Source organism: Cucurbita moschata, unplaced genomic scaffold (assembly GCF_002738365.1).
Source record: "Cucurbita moschata cultivar Rifu unplaced genomic scaffold, Cmos_1.0 Cmo_Scf00005, whole genome shotgun sequence".
Classification (NCBI taxonomy): domain Eukaryota; kingdom Viridiplantae; phylum Streptophyta; class Magnoliopsida; order Cucurbitales; family Cucurbitaceae; genus Cucurbita; species Cucurbita moschata.
Window position 1 is genome coordinate 5,091,818 of NW_019268521.1, and position 16,267 is coordinate 5,108,084.

Sequence of the window (16,267 nt, forward strand, 5' to 3'; positions counted from 1 at the left end):
ACCCAATTTCTAATCTGTTAGATAAAACGTCACAATCATCCATTATCGATTATCTGGTTTGAGAGCAGAGGAGAAAGTGGGAGATGGGTCTGTGTCGTCTTCCCGTTTGAAAGAGGGGACAGGGGTAAAATGGGTAATGAAACTGAAGCTGAAAAAGGATGGACGCCATTAAAGCTCCGTCCGTTGGGAACAGTGAAGAAGAAGATGATGAGGATGTGGAGAATTCTTTTGGGAAATGATGAAATTTAACCCCACACCACAAAATGGGGGCGAAATTATAAGTTTTGTAATTTCATTTCTCTTCGTTACTAATTTCTGTAATTATTAGAATATAAATTTATTATTATCTCCCTTTCTAAAAATTTTAAATCTTTTTATCTAATAAATAAAAAATTCACAATCGCACTACTCACCTTCCAACAACGAGCAAGAGACCGCTCACAGTTATAACCTAATATAATAGTTGAATTATATTGTAGTTGGTTCAATATGAAACATCGAATTTAAATAATCTAATTAATAGTTGAAAAACGAGGACGACCAAAATGGACCGCAAACCAACTGATTTAAAACCCTAGAAAATTCCATTCATGGACGTACAATGACACAATCGTTTTCAATCATACAAGAGTGTGTATTAAATTCCTACCGATATTTGACTCTAAGGACTCTTCAATGTAAGTTCACATTTGGAAAAGTTGGTCTCTAAACAAAAGTATTTTTCTTCTACTTCTACACTTACCTAACGTCACTTAATACCTTGATGGCCACAATTGTGTCGCTTAGTTAGGTTAGATTTGAATAATCGAACGTTAGGAAGTTCAACTATAAAAACAACTTTATTCTTCTACTTCTAGTCTTACCTAATATCGAGTCGAGTTATAGATGAACAGCCACAATTGCAATTTTCGAGTTAGGTTATAATATAAATATCACGTATCCTAACGATGAGTAACACAAATTAAGAACTCGTACACTTCATACAAACGACACAAACACCAATTTCTATAATCAATATGTGAGATCATACATTGGTTGAAGAAGAGAACGACACATTCATTATAGAGGTGTGGAAACCTTTTCCTAACAGACGCGTTTTAAAACCATGAGTCTGATAGCAATACGTAACAGGCAAAAACGGACAATATCTGCTAGAAGTAGGCTTGAACTGTTACACAATACTTTTGAACAATTCAAATATCGATAAGGCACCTCCGACCTTTCAAACCCATAAGCTTCGTAAATCTCGAGCCAAACCGAATAGGACGAGAGGTGGAAAAGAGGAAGGGTGTCATTTCAGCTTGGTTTTTACCACCGACATTGAAAGATATATACATATTTGAGAGAAGACTTTGGGTCCATAAGAAGTGAATGGAGGAGGAGGGAGGCTCCACCAGCCAATCCCCACCATACCCACTTCCATTAATGCCATCTCCACTTGAGTTGACATCTTTCCATACAATCCTTCTTCTTTACATCCTTCTCCAACTTCCCAAGAACACCATTTTTTTTCAATCTATAAACCATTTCAATGATAAAATCTCAATCAAACTGCACAAACAGACACTGCATTTCAACACAAAACTGCTCCACCACAACTTTTCTTTCTTTCTATAGGATTAGTAGAAGCAGAAGACCAGTGGAAAGGCAAAAAAAAATCATGTTATTTTGCCTGTCTTCTGTTAATTAAGCTCTTAAATGGCCTATAAAACAGTCACTATTACAGCTTTACAGCTTGGGTTGTGGACGGTGAAGAATGAATCACCGTTGATGATGGCGGGATACATCGTTTTTGTTTACTTACTTTGACGGTTGAAGTTGGAGGATTGGAAACAGAAGAAGGTTTATCATTATACCTACTTGGTTGGCTTTTCAATTTCTTCTTTGCACCATTGTTGTTGAGCTTATCTCCTGGGCGTACTTGCCGAACCTTCGCTTCGTGCAAACTCGCTGGAAGAACGCAGTTGCAGAAAAGACCTGAAAAATGTATCGAAATAACATCACAAATTGTTGCAAGTTCCAATCTCAGAGGGAATAAACGAAGCGCTCGTAACATTATCACTTAGATAATTAACGTCTCACGAGTCATGTCGTGCTCCTAATTATGCAGGGGAAGACAAAAGTCACATAAGATCAGGCATAGAAACACAAATTTGTTTGTAAACTAGGATTCTATGTCACAGCAAGAACAAGCAGGATTATGGAAAAGAAAACAGTCATCTGGGAGTATAATCGACGATCTTACCAAGTCGAGCAAGACGGTTAACCCAGCTAGGAATTGGTTTCCCTACCAACCTTAAGCATACATCATTGCAAAAATGGTTGCAATTTTTCGTTATGAGATGATAAGTGTTCCCGGAGTACTCTTCGGCTACTTTCTCCATAAACGAGCGAACATCTTTCTGATCTAGATTCGTTCTTCCGATACAAATTGATTTCCTAAACGTAAAACCAGGACATTGTCTTGGTTCTACCTCAAATATCCCTGAAGTTGCACGTTCATGTGCTCCAAATGCATATTCAACTCCATGAACTGCAAAAAAAGGTTCACCCCAATGAGATATGTGAGCTTTGAACAGCCTGTTCTTGATAAAATACATTAAAAAAACTGGATACACTAACATTGACTGCTTGAGTCATCAAAAAAAACTCAGAAAAGGCCAAACACAAACGATATAGATATCAATAGAAAATCATATAAGCAATCAGAAACAAAGAAATATGCAGGAACTCATCAATTTCTCAGCCAAATCAAGCTAGCCATTACAGAATCATCTTTCCATAAACTGAACAATTAGCTCATAGAGATAAATACACAACCAGAAACAGAAAATTTCACAGCACAGCCATAATACAATCTCCATGTTCCTCCAGTTTCTCAAGTAGCACAAATTTCAGCCAAAAACAGAACGAATTCAACCTCAGATCTGAAGGGGAAAAATCGCAATGAAGAATCAAGAAAGAAAGGAAACAACGATTTGAAAAACCTTCGGTTTATATGACAATTATTTACAAAAAAAACCTAAATCCTCGTCGCCTCTGCTAACAACATACTAAAAATGGAAGAAGAAGAAGAAGAAGAAACACAGAAAAACGCCATAAATTGTCTAACCTTGCACGCCGGAATGGTAAACCCCAAGTCCGAGCCAATACGCATAGCCATTGATCGGCGTTAAATCATACACATTCAAATAAACCGGCACGGTTCCGCTCTTCTTCTTCTTCGACATCAAAGTAATTTTGCAGAACATTTTCCCCAAATCCACCTCTTCTTCTTCTTCTCTGAAATCGAAATCACATAACATATAAGATTCACTCCGAAGAAATTTGGTTAAAGAGAACGAAGATTAAGAAATCCAAAAGGAAGAAATGGAAAATCAATCGTCAGTGAATTGAGAACAAATTTCAACAAAAATACAAAAGAGAAAAAGAAAAAAAAAAAAAAAAGTTTGTCCGGTGGGATTCGGGACGTAGAATTATCGAGCAACGAACCTTGGATTTCACCGGCGGCCGAGAGAATCTTCTTACGCCGATCCTCGTCCTGCACCAATTCTTTTTGCCCCTTCTTTATAATACATTCATGTTAATGGAATTTAATTAATTGTTTTTTAAAATTAATCCATTTATTTATTACGTTTTTTTTTTTTTTTTTTAATTTGGGATTTGTGATTGTCATGTGGATAATGGATAGATGACCCCCAACTAATAAATAACTGAAAAAAGAATGCCTCCAAAAATCTCAAATTCGCCTGTCAATTAATTGGAAAAAAACTATATTTTATCCATTTCGTTTTAAAATTCTAAATTTATAATTTTTTTAAGGAAAATAACAGATGTATTTTTTAAATTATTATTAGAATAATTAATGTTTAATAATTATTATTATTCTCTTTAATTTAATTATATTTTTTTAATTTTCACGTCACTTTCTCAAAATTCTAGTATACATACAAATTTTTAATAAACTAATTATATCAATGATTTAACATAGCATGCAATTTGGACCATATGGTATTTTTGCGTGACATTAAATATAATATATAGTTTATTATTATTATTATTATTATTATTATTAGTGCCTATTGGAATCCAAATTTGGTGATGGAATAAAGTGAATAAATATTTTAAAGCTGGAATATGAAGGTGTGTGAAAGGAGCCACCTTAAATTGCATTAATATAATATATTTCATTTATTTATTTGTTTATTATTCAAATTTTCCGACCTATAAAGTATATTCGGTGACCCTTTTGTTACCAAAATCACGACAAACCGAAAAAAAAGACCTTGAGAACTGAGTTTGACTATAAAATTTATCTGGGTTTCACTGAGTTGAACTCGAGTTGGTTCGGAGATTAGTTAGAACCGAGTTCAATAAATCTAAACCTAATATCAATTTAGCTTCGTTTAGTCTTTGCTCGAGTCAATTTTTTTTTTATTAGAATCATCGGGACAAACTTTCAACTCGTTTTTGCATCAACAATCAAACCGAACTGAACCTTGTTGGGTCGAGAATAAAATACGCTACACGTTTGAGGAAGAAAAAAACAGCTTTTTTTTAAATTTTTTTAATATCATATATTTTTCCCCCCCAAATGGTGCAAAAAAAAGGGGTCAATTTGCCTGTGAAGGAGTTAACAAATGGCCTTTTCTTGCGGTGTCTGGCCGTTTGATACCCTTAAAATTTGGCCCTTTTTTTTTTCCATTAAAAAATTTTTAATTTTAATAATTCGATAAAAAAGTTATTAAATTTTTAATATGATATGTAATAAATTTATTAATTTTAATTTAAAATTAAAGGTTTAAGAGAAATAAAAATTGAAAAGTTGAGGGGTAAAATTGTAATTTAATGAATAAAAAACAAGGCCATTTATTTTGGTATGAGGTGTCCATATTACTTTGAGTTTCGTAGCCGCTTCCATTTAATATTATTTAATTTTGTTGTGCTTTTTATTTGTGGTGGTTTGTTTGTTGCTAAAGTAATGTTGGATCTTGTGTTCGAGTCTTCATTTGTTATGGTGTGAAATTTTTGGATGTGTGTGGATGGAGTCACTTGGATGCCTATGAGATGACACCCGTTTTGAGGCTGTGGTTTCGTGAGAATGGTCGGTTTTTATTTTATTTTATATTAACATCAGTAGCTACGCTACATCGATTTGGAATTCTTGATACCCAATAAATTATAAATTTCGATGAAAAATATTTTAAAAAATTTTAATGACACAAGAAACTCGATTTGTTAGATGATGAATGTCCCACATCGACTAATTTAGGGAATGATCATAAGTTTATAAGTAATGAATACTAACTCCATTGTTGTGAGGTCTTTTTTTGGGAAAGTCCAAAACAAAATCCTGACACGATTAATCCAACCCATTTTGGCAATACATAATGGGATTGTGAAGTTAAATTTGAACATGACATGCCACGTGGCATGGATGTTGCTATGGCCATGCCCACATTTTTCATACTTGGACTTCATGTTTGGTTGTTGGGTAGCATGCTACTATTCATTATCCCCTTAAAGGTTAAAATTTTTTACTGCGAAGATTCTCCTTTTTTAACCTCACCATTTTTCACTCCTTATTTGTCCTACTTACCCAACCCTTGTTGTTATTATTGTTATTTAATCAATGTTGTAACTGAAAATAGAATGATGGGAAATAAAATATTTATTGAAATTAAAAAATTATTTAATGCTTCTAATTTCTTTATTGGGCTGTGTTTTGATAGTATGGGCCGGCCCAACCCAAAGGAATTTTGGGCTACATGTGTGTTTACCCAAGGCCCATATCTACAGCTTAGATATGGGCCGTGAATTAAAACAGATTAGATCCAAATAAAAGTTTCAAATATCCGAATCTTAAGATTTTAAGTTATAAATTTTTATTTTTATTTTAAAAAAATGTCTAATGCATCTTAATATTTCTAATAAATCTCTAAACGACGTCGTACATGGGAGCTGAGAGACTAAACCCTGTTCCGTCGATTGGTTCCAATTCTGACCGAAGCTCAGAAACTGAATATGTTTACCGCCAGAATCTCTATTCATGGCGGGCGTTTTCCGATCAGCTCACCGGCGGATTCGATCATCCTACAGTAAAATCCTTACTCGTCGATTATGGCGGCGCCATTGTTCGCCTTCACAAAGCACCATAATCTCAACATCGCTCTTCACCAGGTCATTTGTTTCCGCTGCCAATCCCAAATCTACCTTCGATGCCATCACTCTCAGAGTACTTCGTAACGAGATCGAGTACCAGTCCGATTACGCTCCTCCCCATCTGGTTCGCCGACTCGTTTTCTTCCTTATTTCGATCCATTTCCTCGTTCTACTTTTTGCAATTTGTTTCACCTAATTTGAGATTTGGATTATCATTTAGAATGTTTGCTTTAATTTTTCTGCTGCGGAATTTTACAGCCTGCAATGAGGTTCAATTCATTTGCGGTTGAAGACCGACCGGGAATGCAGTGGATTACATTGAAAGGAAAATTTGGTGACACTGAAGATATTAAAATTGAAGCGACGATGTTTGATGGCTGCAAATCTGTTCCTAAACTTGGAGACGATATCGATGGTGAAGAAGACCTCCGTCTTCACAGTAGCGTGCTTGTTGACATTTCGAAGAGGGATGGTTCGGACTATTTGGAGTTCGTGTGCTCGGCATGGCCTGATTCGTTGGAGATTCAGAAACTATATGTTCTTAAGCGAGATAGAATGCTTTCAAGACCCTATATGGGGCCTGATTTTAGGTATTGCTCATCTCAAATTCAAAGTTACTTGTCATTTATGTGAATTTGTTGCTACCTTGGCCACTTTTGTTGGTTAATAACAGATTACTGCCCATTTTGGTCTGGATTTGGATGCCATAATATGTTGCCTCTAATAAGTGATCCATGCTAAGTGCAAGTTCAAAATCTATCTGCTCTTTTCATCTACTCCATATAGGCTTGAAATATAGTTTAAAATTTTTCTAACTTACATTCACCGGTATTGAATTGTCAGCCACAATGTTGTAATCCCTCAAATGATTTATCCAATATCGGTAAGTGCTTCAAAACACTTTTTTCTTAACAGTTATAAACACTTTTTCAGGACTTAGAAAGTCATTCCAAACCAATAATTTGAGGTGACCAAGTTGCGCGTCTCTGCAAGGCGATGCTGCCTAGGGTGACCTCGCCTCTGTTGAAGTCAGCGCAAGCGTCTTCAAGAAGGCACTCGCCATACTGTGCCTTCACGTGCCTGTTGGCGCCTTTGTCACACACCGGATTATATTGAATGTTTCTGATATTTTAATGTTTTTCTATTTAGTATCAATCTTCAAAGCTTTGAAATTTGGATGTTTTTACAATGTATGCTCTCAATATATCCGTTTTGCCACCTCTCCCCTTGAGGCGATCGAGGGGTTTGTTGCCTTGAGGTTCACCTTGCACTTTGAAAATAGTTCCAAACAGGCCATAAGTTAACTAAAGTTAAGGATTAAGCTTGTTGTTCTTCAACTCATGTTGTCTACAAATGATCTTTTTGGGTTTTTGTTGACTTCAGGGAATTGAGTAGCGAAATTCAGACGGAATTTCGGGAGTTCTTAGCAGAAAGGAGGATAGATAAGGAGCTTGCTGTATTTTTGCATGAATATATGATGAACAAGGACAGATGTGAACTTATTCGATGGTTGGCAACTGTCAAGACCTTTGTGGAAAGATAAATCATACGCTTCTTTGGCACCATCAAACATGGTTGTTACCATTTTAAGGTATTCAAGGATTATGTTTTTCTTCCTTTTTATAATCAATTGCTATCCATAGTTCATCAATCATGATTAGTTTTAACATATGTACAGTTGTTTTCTCTTTATGGGGTCAGTGAGATTGCGTTAATGGAAAAAAGAGGTGACAAAAAGGTAAAGGAAAATTAGACAGTCAGAGTGATTACAAACAGGTAGAACTTAGTGTCTATGGTAAATTTCAAATGCTTTCTACCAGTTGGCCAAGAACACCCTGAAAAGGGAAAAGCATGGTTACAACTTAAAAAAAAAGTCTTGAAAATTGGTCCTAGTATAATCATTGCAAGAAATTACTGCACTATTGTTTGTTTCCTCAGATTACTACTGATTATATGGTGCAAACTATGTGGTTTTCTGCCTGTGATGTTTGTTATCAATGTTGTTTGACTACTATTGCTTTACTGCAATTATTGTATTTTTGAAACAAAAATCGTATTATGGATTTAGGATACGTTTTTGGTTTTTGAAAATTAAGCTGTTGAACACTATTCTCATCCATGAGTTTCGTTGATTTGTTATCCACTTTTGACAAATGATTTCAATGTTCGAACTAAAAAATAGTTTTTACGAACTTGTTCCTGTTTTTTAGAATTTGACTAAGAATTCAAATGTTTCCTTAAGAAACGTTTAGAATTTTCAGAATGTCAGTCACTTTGAAAACGAAAACCAAAACAGTTCACATTTTGGGAATGGCAACCGTTAAAGGGTGTGGCCAAGTTTCTCTAGCTAGTGCTACTCATAATAATGTCGAGTTAGAAGGAAAACCCTTTTTGAAAAAAGGTGAGACTTGTAGAAATCAGTTCTCAAATAACAATTAGAGACAAAAACTGATGTCCTGTTTCCTTTTCTTTTGATTCACACGGCTTTCCTCATCCCATGTCCTTCTAGTATGCGAAGAGGTGTTATTTTCACTGCTTCAGCATGCTTTTCAAAAGCTAAATGTCTATAATAATTATGTGAAACTAAGTAAAATCATGATTTTGATTTTGATTTTGATTTTGATCTTGTTCACATCTGTAGCTTTTGGCTTCTGTTCTTCCTCGCATGTGGCATCATAATTGAATATCCATCCCAATGTTTATTTTCTTGCTTTTATGATTTCTCCCTCATCTTCAACATCAGTTTTCAAACTTGAATGTAAAATGCGCTTTATTGTTCTTTCTTTCTTACATTTAAAGCCTGAGTTTCTTCCTGCTTTCAAATTGGCAGAGATTTGAAAGGTGGCTTTGTTAGTTCTGTTGCTTTCACATCTGGGCTTATGATTTAGGATTGTCTAGTGCTGACTTTGTTGTCTGCATGAATGTTAACGTGTTTTTGAAGTCATGACATGGTCTGGATCTGACTGTTCTTCCAAGATTTACCGCCCGTATGCTTGTGTTTCTGCTATGGAATTATGCTCATAATCAAACCCTTCTAACTTGCATTGTTAATTATGCAGGAGGCAGCAACAAGTTTAAGCTTTGTAGAACACAACATAATCATCTTGATTTCAATATTTTTTAAAATAATTCTAATTTATACCTATTTGAAAATCTATACGTGTTCGGAAAGAATGAAAGGTATCTTTTTCGGGAGTATTTAACTTCATTGTTAATTTATAGGATATGGGGCATAAAGTTGAGTGAAGTTTAGTGCACGAGGTATTTTCATATCCCCTTGGTCAACTAGACATGTTCGTATTGATGTCGATAGAGAGCGTTGAAATTGAGATTAATGCATAGTAGAAAGCACAAACCATTTACGAATTACAATTAAATTCTCGAGCCTTATGATAGATACGAAGGTGGACTATAAGTATGCATGAACTCAGTTTTACATATTTAATATTTGACCTAACTTGTCATTTATACACTTGGAACTCTCTCGACAAAACAGTTGTGTCATCCTACTTATTTAAAGTTCTAGAGTATATTGTCGTCACTCTTGAAAATTTAATGATCAAATATACACGTTGTTCGAAGTTTATGAACGAAGTTGGATTAATTTAATACATTTAATTTCAATTGAAAAGATATTATTATAATTCAACAAGAATAAATATGATCCAAATATCTTATTTAGCTTTTGGTGGCACATAAGGGCATAACCGACTCAACCAAGTGTGAGTTTATTATATTAAACAATACAAAAAAGCAGATCCTCCTTGGATTTTGTTTTTCCAATGGAAAGCGACACATTACACGCTATTTCTACTTCAAATATGACAATTTTACCCTTTTAACTTCCCATTATTACTTTTTACAATAGGGAATAACCCTTCTAGTTTAATATATTCCTAAATTTCATTAATATATTTAAATTTTTCAATATTCTATTTCTTAAACTATGAATTTTAAAAAATTTCTTATTTTCTATCTGATAACATTAAAAAAAAAAAAACTATTAGATATATTAAAAGTTTAAAATTAAAAAAATTTAGAATAAAAGAATAAATTTTAAAATTTAAAAAAATAAAAATACTAAATGAATGACTTTCCAACCTAACCCAAATATTTTTTATTAAACAAAAATTATAAAATGCAATTAAATGTGCGCAAGTGGCGTGCTTGCCTTCTAATTATATCTTATCGTCATTCTACAACCTTAATTAAAATAATTAAATCTAAACACATTCATTAGCGTGGGCCATTTCTGATCTGTCTATGTTAATAAATGATAATCAAATCAATCAATTAATCTAATTGGTTAATTACCCTCCAATTAACAAACTGTAATTAATGCAACAATTAAAAAAAAAATTAAAATCTTTCCATCTCTAATTACTTTTATATACAAAGTTAAATTAATCTAATTTTTTCTTCAACCCCTTTCCTTCTATTTAATGATTATAAATTTAATATATAAATACATTTCTCCACTTTATTTACATTTAATTTTCATTTGTATAAATTTTTTTAGTACAAAATAGAATATTAAAATTTATTGCTTAGCTATGTTCATAAATGCGTAATTAATTCTTTATGAAATAAATCAAATAAGAAAAATTATCAATCCAGTCGTTGTATTGTGTTAGTTTCATTCTAAATTTTTTGATTTAACGATTAATGTTCATGAATGATTTCTCACAAAATAAGGATTAAATAAAGAAATTTATATGTGATTAAATAGATAAATCCTCAAAAAAAAAAAAAATAATAATAAGAGCAATTTAACCTAATAATAATAATAATAATAATAATAATAATAATAATAACAACAATATTTTGCTTAAGGTTAGAGCTTGAGAGACAAGTCAAGGAAATTGGTCTGATCCTGATCCTGTTTGGTCTGAGAATGAACAATACTAACATTATTACTCCGCTCGTTACCGGCGTTTGAGCTTCCAATCGCCGGCCACCCAGCCACATCATCAAATCTTCCAAAATTCCGGCCGCCCAACTCCGGCGTCAGGCGCCCCACCGCCGGCTGTTGACCCATAAACAAAGGCCTCGGCCACAGCTGAGAAGTAGGCCCAGGTCCACTAAAAAACCCAACAGGCTTCTGAATTTGCTGAGAGTGGGCGTGAATTCCCAAGGACCGTCGATCAAACGCGCCGCCGTGGAGTGGAATCGCCGCCCCCCAATCGAATCTCTGAACCCGCTTGGCCAAAGTCCTCTCCCGTTTATGGGCATTTTGATGGCCGCCCAAAGCTTGGGAGCTGAAGAATTTTCTTTGGCAATAATTGCATGAGAAAACTCTGGGCTTTGTTGTGGCGTCGGAGGAGTTGGATGAGAGTTGAAGATCCAGAAGGCTGCTCCGGTCGTCGGAAAGCTCCGCAGGCTCCCTCTCGTCGTCTTCCTCGCCGTCGCCGGAAAGTGGGTTCCGGTCGGTGAGGGGTTCCATGGGAAGATTGGTTTTTTTTTTTTGTTTTTTGTTGGTGAAAAAAAAAAAAAAAAAAGAAGGGAGTTTTAGTATAAATGGATAATGGATTGGATTGGATGTTGGAAGAACATTGAAAGTGGACATAAAAAGGCTGAAACTGTACTGTTCATTACCCAAACAAAACAACTTGAGGCTGTCTTCAATAAAAGCATTATCATCACGTTTTTGTTCATGACGTACCTTGTTTTTTTCAAATTTTCAAACAAAGATCCTACCCCCTTTTTTTTTTCCTCTCGCTTTCTGCTTCTAAAGCGTTCTCGATTGTTATTTAACCACGGATTAACGTGTAATAGTCTAAGCTCACGATTAGTAGATATTGTTCGTTATGTATTGTTGTTAGCCTCGTGGTTTTAAAACGTGTCTACTAATGAGAGATTTGCATAGTCTTGTAAGGAATGTTTTGTTCCCCTCTCCAATTGATGTGGAATCTCGCTGTGATGTTCCACATTGGTTGGAGAGGAGAACGAAATACTCTTTTTATAAGAGTGTGGAAACATCTCCTGAGTAGACGTGTTTTAAAGTCTTGAGGGAAAGCCCAAAAAGGACAATATCTGCCCGCGCTGGCCTTGGACTGTTACACTCACAATCCACCCATTTTGGGGCCCAACGTACTCGTTGGCACACCGCTCCGTGTCTAGCTCTGATACTATTTGTAATAGCTAAAGCCCATCGCTAGTTGATATTTTGCCTGTTTTTGGCCTACCATCGTCAGCCTCACTGTCTATTAGGGAGAGATTTTCACACCCATATAAGGAATGTTTTGTTCATCTCTCTAATCGATGTGGGATCTCATAATTCACCTCCTTGGGGCCAGCGTCCTCGTTACCACACCACTTGGTGTATGGCTCTGATACTATTTGTAATAGCCCAAGCTCACCACTGATAGATATTGCCCGCTTTGGTCCGTTACGTACTGCAGTCAGCCTCACAACTTTAAAACGCGTCTACTAAGGAGAAGTTTTCACACCTACGTAAGAAATATTTGGGATCTCACATGACAACTTCAATCTCGAGTGAAAAGTTGTACTCATGTTAAATTATGCCCCTTATAAACGAAGAGCGGTTAAAAATCTTTATTTAGCGACCCTATTGGGCCCGATTCAAATGGGGTAAAAAATCTTCGTTTATATACAGAATGGAGGAGGGAATAAGAAAATATCTATCTCGGTTAGTGGGAGACGAGAATAATAATAATAATAATAATAATAAAAAAAGCTTTGAGTGGACGGTGTGAGGAAGAAGTGACCTAGTTCTTCAGGTGGGTTATTGATAATTGATGAAAGAGGGAACAATATGGGACGCTAGTCAAACAACTACGCCCATGTACTTGCAAACTTATGTGCCTATTAAGCCCACCCTCTCCTCAACTCTTTCTATCTGTGGGGTACCCCTCAAAACTTCGGACCTTTCTGTGGTAGAGAGGCTTGTTTCTTCTGAGGCTTCTAGTGCATGCCTATTATCTTGCTACCTGCCCTACAAACACCCAACCTTTCCTACCTGCCCTACAAACACCCCACCTTTACACTTATTCACCCTCACCGTCCTTTTCAAGAGTCTAACTCCACCGCTAGTAAATATTGTCTTTTTAAAATTTTTTCGATGTGGGATCTCACAACTTTTTTCATCCCTCAAGCTAACCCGTACGTAGACAATAGTTAAAATATAGCAAATTTTTCAATCAAAATTGTAAGATCCCATGTCGGTTAGAGATGGAAACGATGGAAACGAAACATTTCTTATAACGGTGAGCTGACCGTAGGTTTGGACTGTTCCAAAATGTCCCTAAGCTATTCTATGTCGAACCTATTTAATATTTTAAATAAATAGATGTAAAATAATTACTAAAAAAAATGTGGGCTATTTCCCTCTGTGTATCATTTATATGGGTATTTAATAAAAGTGAGTTGGGTTGAATTTTATGAATTATAAATAGGAGAAAAATATATAATAATAATAAATAAAAAATAAAATCTTGAAATTGAACTCAAATGGTGTTATCCAAAGGGACACATCATGTGATTGCATGAATCATTTACTTTATTTATTATATTGAAACTAAATCTCTTTTTCAGATTTCTTTGTCCTTCTACCCTTTCAATATCTATTTTTTATTAAAAGAAATTCCACTATTTTTATTTTTATTTTATTTCATTTTATATTCCACTTCATCACTTCCAATATTTTTTTATTTTTATTTTATTTTATACTATACTCGATATAAAGCCAATCCAATCGGGTCGTCGAATTATTATTTTAAAAAAATTCTACTTATCTACTCTACATGTTATATTAATAATTAAAATTTTATAAAAGTCAAATGTCGATTGATTACAGACATTGTAACTCGTTGGTTGGGTTGGGTTGACTTAACCGAACAAAGTCAACCATAATTTTTACTTTTTTAAAAATTAAAATCTCATAGTTTCACGATGGGCCATAGTCCTTTGGTTGGCCCATAGGCCCATAAGCCCTCACATTGGGCTTGGGCTTAATATTGGGCCTCCACGTATTATTATAAAATAAATTAAAATAAAGCTATTTATTTGCTAAATTCAATGAATAATTAATTAAGGCATGTCGATTCCTTAAATATATTTTAATTAGATGAACTAATTTTAATAATATTATTGGTCACTGGCAGACAACTAGGCCTATTTCAGCACATGTGAGAGAACTAATTTATTTATACATAAAATAATAATAATAATAATTATTATTATTATTGAGACTCAAAGTCTGTAAGTGCATGCATTTAAAAAAAAAAAGTATAGTGCAATTAATGTAAGTGGGAAGGCACAAAATCTGAGCAAATATGGTTTTGGCTACAACAACACAAGAAGGTGGGAGGAAGGTACTTGTAATTATTTTTATTTTTTCTTTTTCATTTTAAATATTATTCTAATTTTTTTTAAATTTTAAAATTAGATCGTACCCTATTTTTAAAATTATTTTTAATATTAAAAATATTTGATGTTTGTAACTGATGTTAGTGATACATCATAACTTGTAAATATTTGATATTTAAGTTACTGTTGTATCGTGGATAAATAGGATTTTTTTTATTTATAAAAAAACAAAACCCGAAAAACAGAGGGTAGGGTTGGGTTAAATTGTGAACTCTGTTCAGGTTGTTCAATTTACCAATCCAATCAACCCGAAAGTTCATATTGGTTTAAAAGGTTTCTCCAACCTGACCCAGTTCAATCTTATTTATGTACGCCTTTTAACTAATAATATAATAATAATAATTCACCGTCGTTTATTTTTCTTCTCAATAAAATATATATTATAAAAATGGTCATGTATTAATTTTTTTTATCCATTCCATCTATACCCCTATTTCATTGCACTAGAAAGGATCTAAAATTGAATTCAACCACATGTATCTTTTTTTGAACCCTCAACAGACAAGGGCAAATATGTAAAAAGCCAGATCACATAACATGAAAATCCTAGAAAACATAAACATTAAATTTAAATATACGTGTCTTATCCGTGTCGGTTCGAATCACTATCTGATTATAAAAGTCTTATATTGATTTTGACAAGGTCCGGGAACGAATCCACTGACGTATGATTGATTGACGATTACTAACAATTTCGACTTCATGCATGCGAGTTGCATCCCATAATCCGAATTGAAGACGAGTTTTGAAGTTAGCTCACCCTCACAGAATCATGACCTTTTGTTCCAACCACGGTAGCACGTGTGTTGTCCCAAACATATTTACCATAAAATAATTATAATACCTTGTAAAATCCCATTAAAATCGAACAAAACTCTAATTAATTTTACTATATACTTCCGATAAACCTTCTAGAAATAGAATAGTACCAAAATAAAAATTATAAATGGCTAAAAAATTAAAAAAAATTTATGATATGATAAGAATCTTTGATTTACAATATAATATCCTCTCCACACCCACTAATATATATGAGAAAAAAAATAAAAATAAAAAGAGCATATAGTATAAAAATGTAACATCACCATATCTAGGAATATCTATTTAATTTACAAAAATATTTTAGGCGCAATTTCCCATTAAACCACTCACTCACCCCTTAATAAGCCCCCAACCTTTTTGTCTTTTTCTTAAATTCCAAGGCCTCCTTAGGGGTAATAATGTCAATTTAGAGAGAGAAAATAAAAATAAATTAGATTAGTTAGAGAGAGATTTAAGAAGAAAAAAACAAAAAGATTCCAATCACATCAAGTAATGATTTTAATGTTTTTTTTTTAATAAGTGACATCCAAAATCAGCATGCACAAACAAAAATTCCCATTTTTACCCCTTTTTTTTTTTATTTATTAAAAAAATTATATATTAATAATATATTATTACTATTAGTATTATAATAGTCAATGTGATATGTAGAAATCAGTACAAGGGGAGTAAGATTCGGATTACCTTGTTGATCGAATATCTCAAGACAAGAACATTGTTTGAGATTCGAATCACTCCACAAGCAAGATCGATCATGTCTAGCTTGAATGATTCTTGTTGATCAAATATCTCAAGACAAGAACACTTGATTGAGATTCGAATCACTCTACAAGCAAGATTGATCATGTCGAGCTTGAATGATTCTACATGCAATCTAAACTACATAGAATTGCAA

The 16,267-nt window shown here is 33.9% G+C and overlaps 3 protein-coding genes across 7 annotated transcripts; 1 reads left to right on the forward strand and 2 right to left on the reverse strand.

Annotated features, from left to right (window-relative positions):
- Positions 1–977: 977 nt before the first annotated feature.
- Positions 978–3,584, reverse strand: LOC111443190 (deSI-like protein At4g17486). Its single transcript, XM_023080895.1, has 4 exons — positions 3,493–3,584; positions 3,113–3,282; positions 2,246–2,533; positions 978–1,977 (listed from the first exon to the last, which is right to left on the reverse strand). The coding sequence occupies exons 2-4, from the start codon at positions 3,249–3,251 to the stop codon at positions 1,721–1,723; spliced, it is 684 nt and encodes a 227-aa protein (XP_022936663.1). The 5' UTR covers positions 3,252–3,282; positions 3,493–3,584; the 3' UTR covers positions 978–1,720.
- A 2,353-nt stretch (positions 3,585–5,937) lies between these two features.
- LOC111443189 (mitochondrial acidic protein mam33-like) lies at positions 5,938–9,602 on the forward strand. 5 transcript variants are annotated; one of them, XM_023080890.1, is made up of 4 exons: positions 5,938–6,286; positions 6,421–6,752; positions 7,546–7,753; positions 9,222–9,602. In XM_023080890.1, exons 1-3 carry the CDS (start codon positions 6,050–6,052, stop codon positions 7,703–7,705), a joined length of 729 nt encoding a protein of 242 aa, XP_022936658.1. In that variant the 5' UTR covers positions 5,938–6,049; the 3' UTR covers positions 7,706–7,753; positions 9,222–9,602. The 5 variants fall into 5 exon arrangements, with proteins under 5 accessions (XP_022936658.1, XP_022936660.1, XP_022936659.1 ...); XM_023080892.1 differs by having other exon boundaries at positions 9,385–9,602; XM_023080891.1 differs by lacking the exon at positions 9,222–9,602 and adding an exon at positions 7,841–9,206.
- A 1,368-nt stretch (positions 9,603–10,970) lies between these two features.
- LOC111443188 (zinc finger protein 1-like) lies at positions 10,971–11,769 on the reverse strand. The gene has a single exon (XM_023080888.1). The coding sequence runs from the start codon at positions 11,726–11,728 to the stop codon at positions 10,997–10,999; it is 732 nt and encodes a 243-aa protein (XP_022936656.1). The 5' UTR covers positions 11,729–11,769; the 3' UTR covers positions 10,971–10,996.
- Positions 11,770–16,267: the final 4,498 nt, after the last annotated feature.

What these genes read in the sequence shown, in the direction of transcription:
- LOC111443190 (XM_023080895.1), bottom strand. Translation starts at nt 3,251, where the DNA reads ATGTTCTGCAAAATTACTTTGATGTCGAAGAAGAAGAAGAGCGGAACC. An exon ending in TTACCATTCCGGCGTGCAAG is followed by an intron (nt 2,534 to 3,112) that starts GTTAGACAATTT and finishes CTTTTTTTGCAG; the next exon opens with TTCATGGAGTTGAATATGCA. An exon ending in TAACCGTCTTGCTCGACTTG is followed by an intron (nt 1,978 to 2,245) that starts GTAAGATCGTCG and finishes TACATTTTTCAG; the next exon opens with GTCTTTTCTGCAACTGCGTT.
- LOC111443189 (XM_023080890.1), top strand. Translation starts at nt 6,050, where the DNA reads ATGGCGGGCGTTTTCCGATCAGCTCACCGGCGGATTCGATCATCCTAC. An exon ending in ATTACGCTCCTCCCCATCTG is followed by an intron (nt 6,287 to 6,420) that starts GTTCGCCGACTC and finishes GGAATTTTACAG; the next exon opens with CCTGCAATGAGGTTCAATTC. An exon ending in TATATGGGGCCTGATTTTAG is followed by an intron (nt 6,753 to 7,545) that starts GTATTGCTCATC and finishes TGTTGACTTCAG; the next exon opens with GGAATTGAGTAGCGAAATTC.
- LOC111443188 (XM_023080888.1), bottom strand. Translation starts at nt 11,728, where the DNA reads ATGTCCACTTTCAATGTTCTTCCAACATCCAATCCAATCCATTATCCA.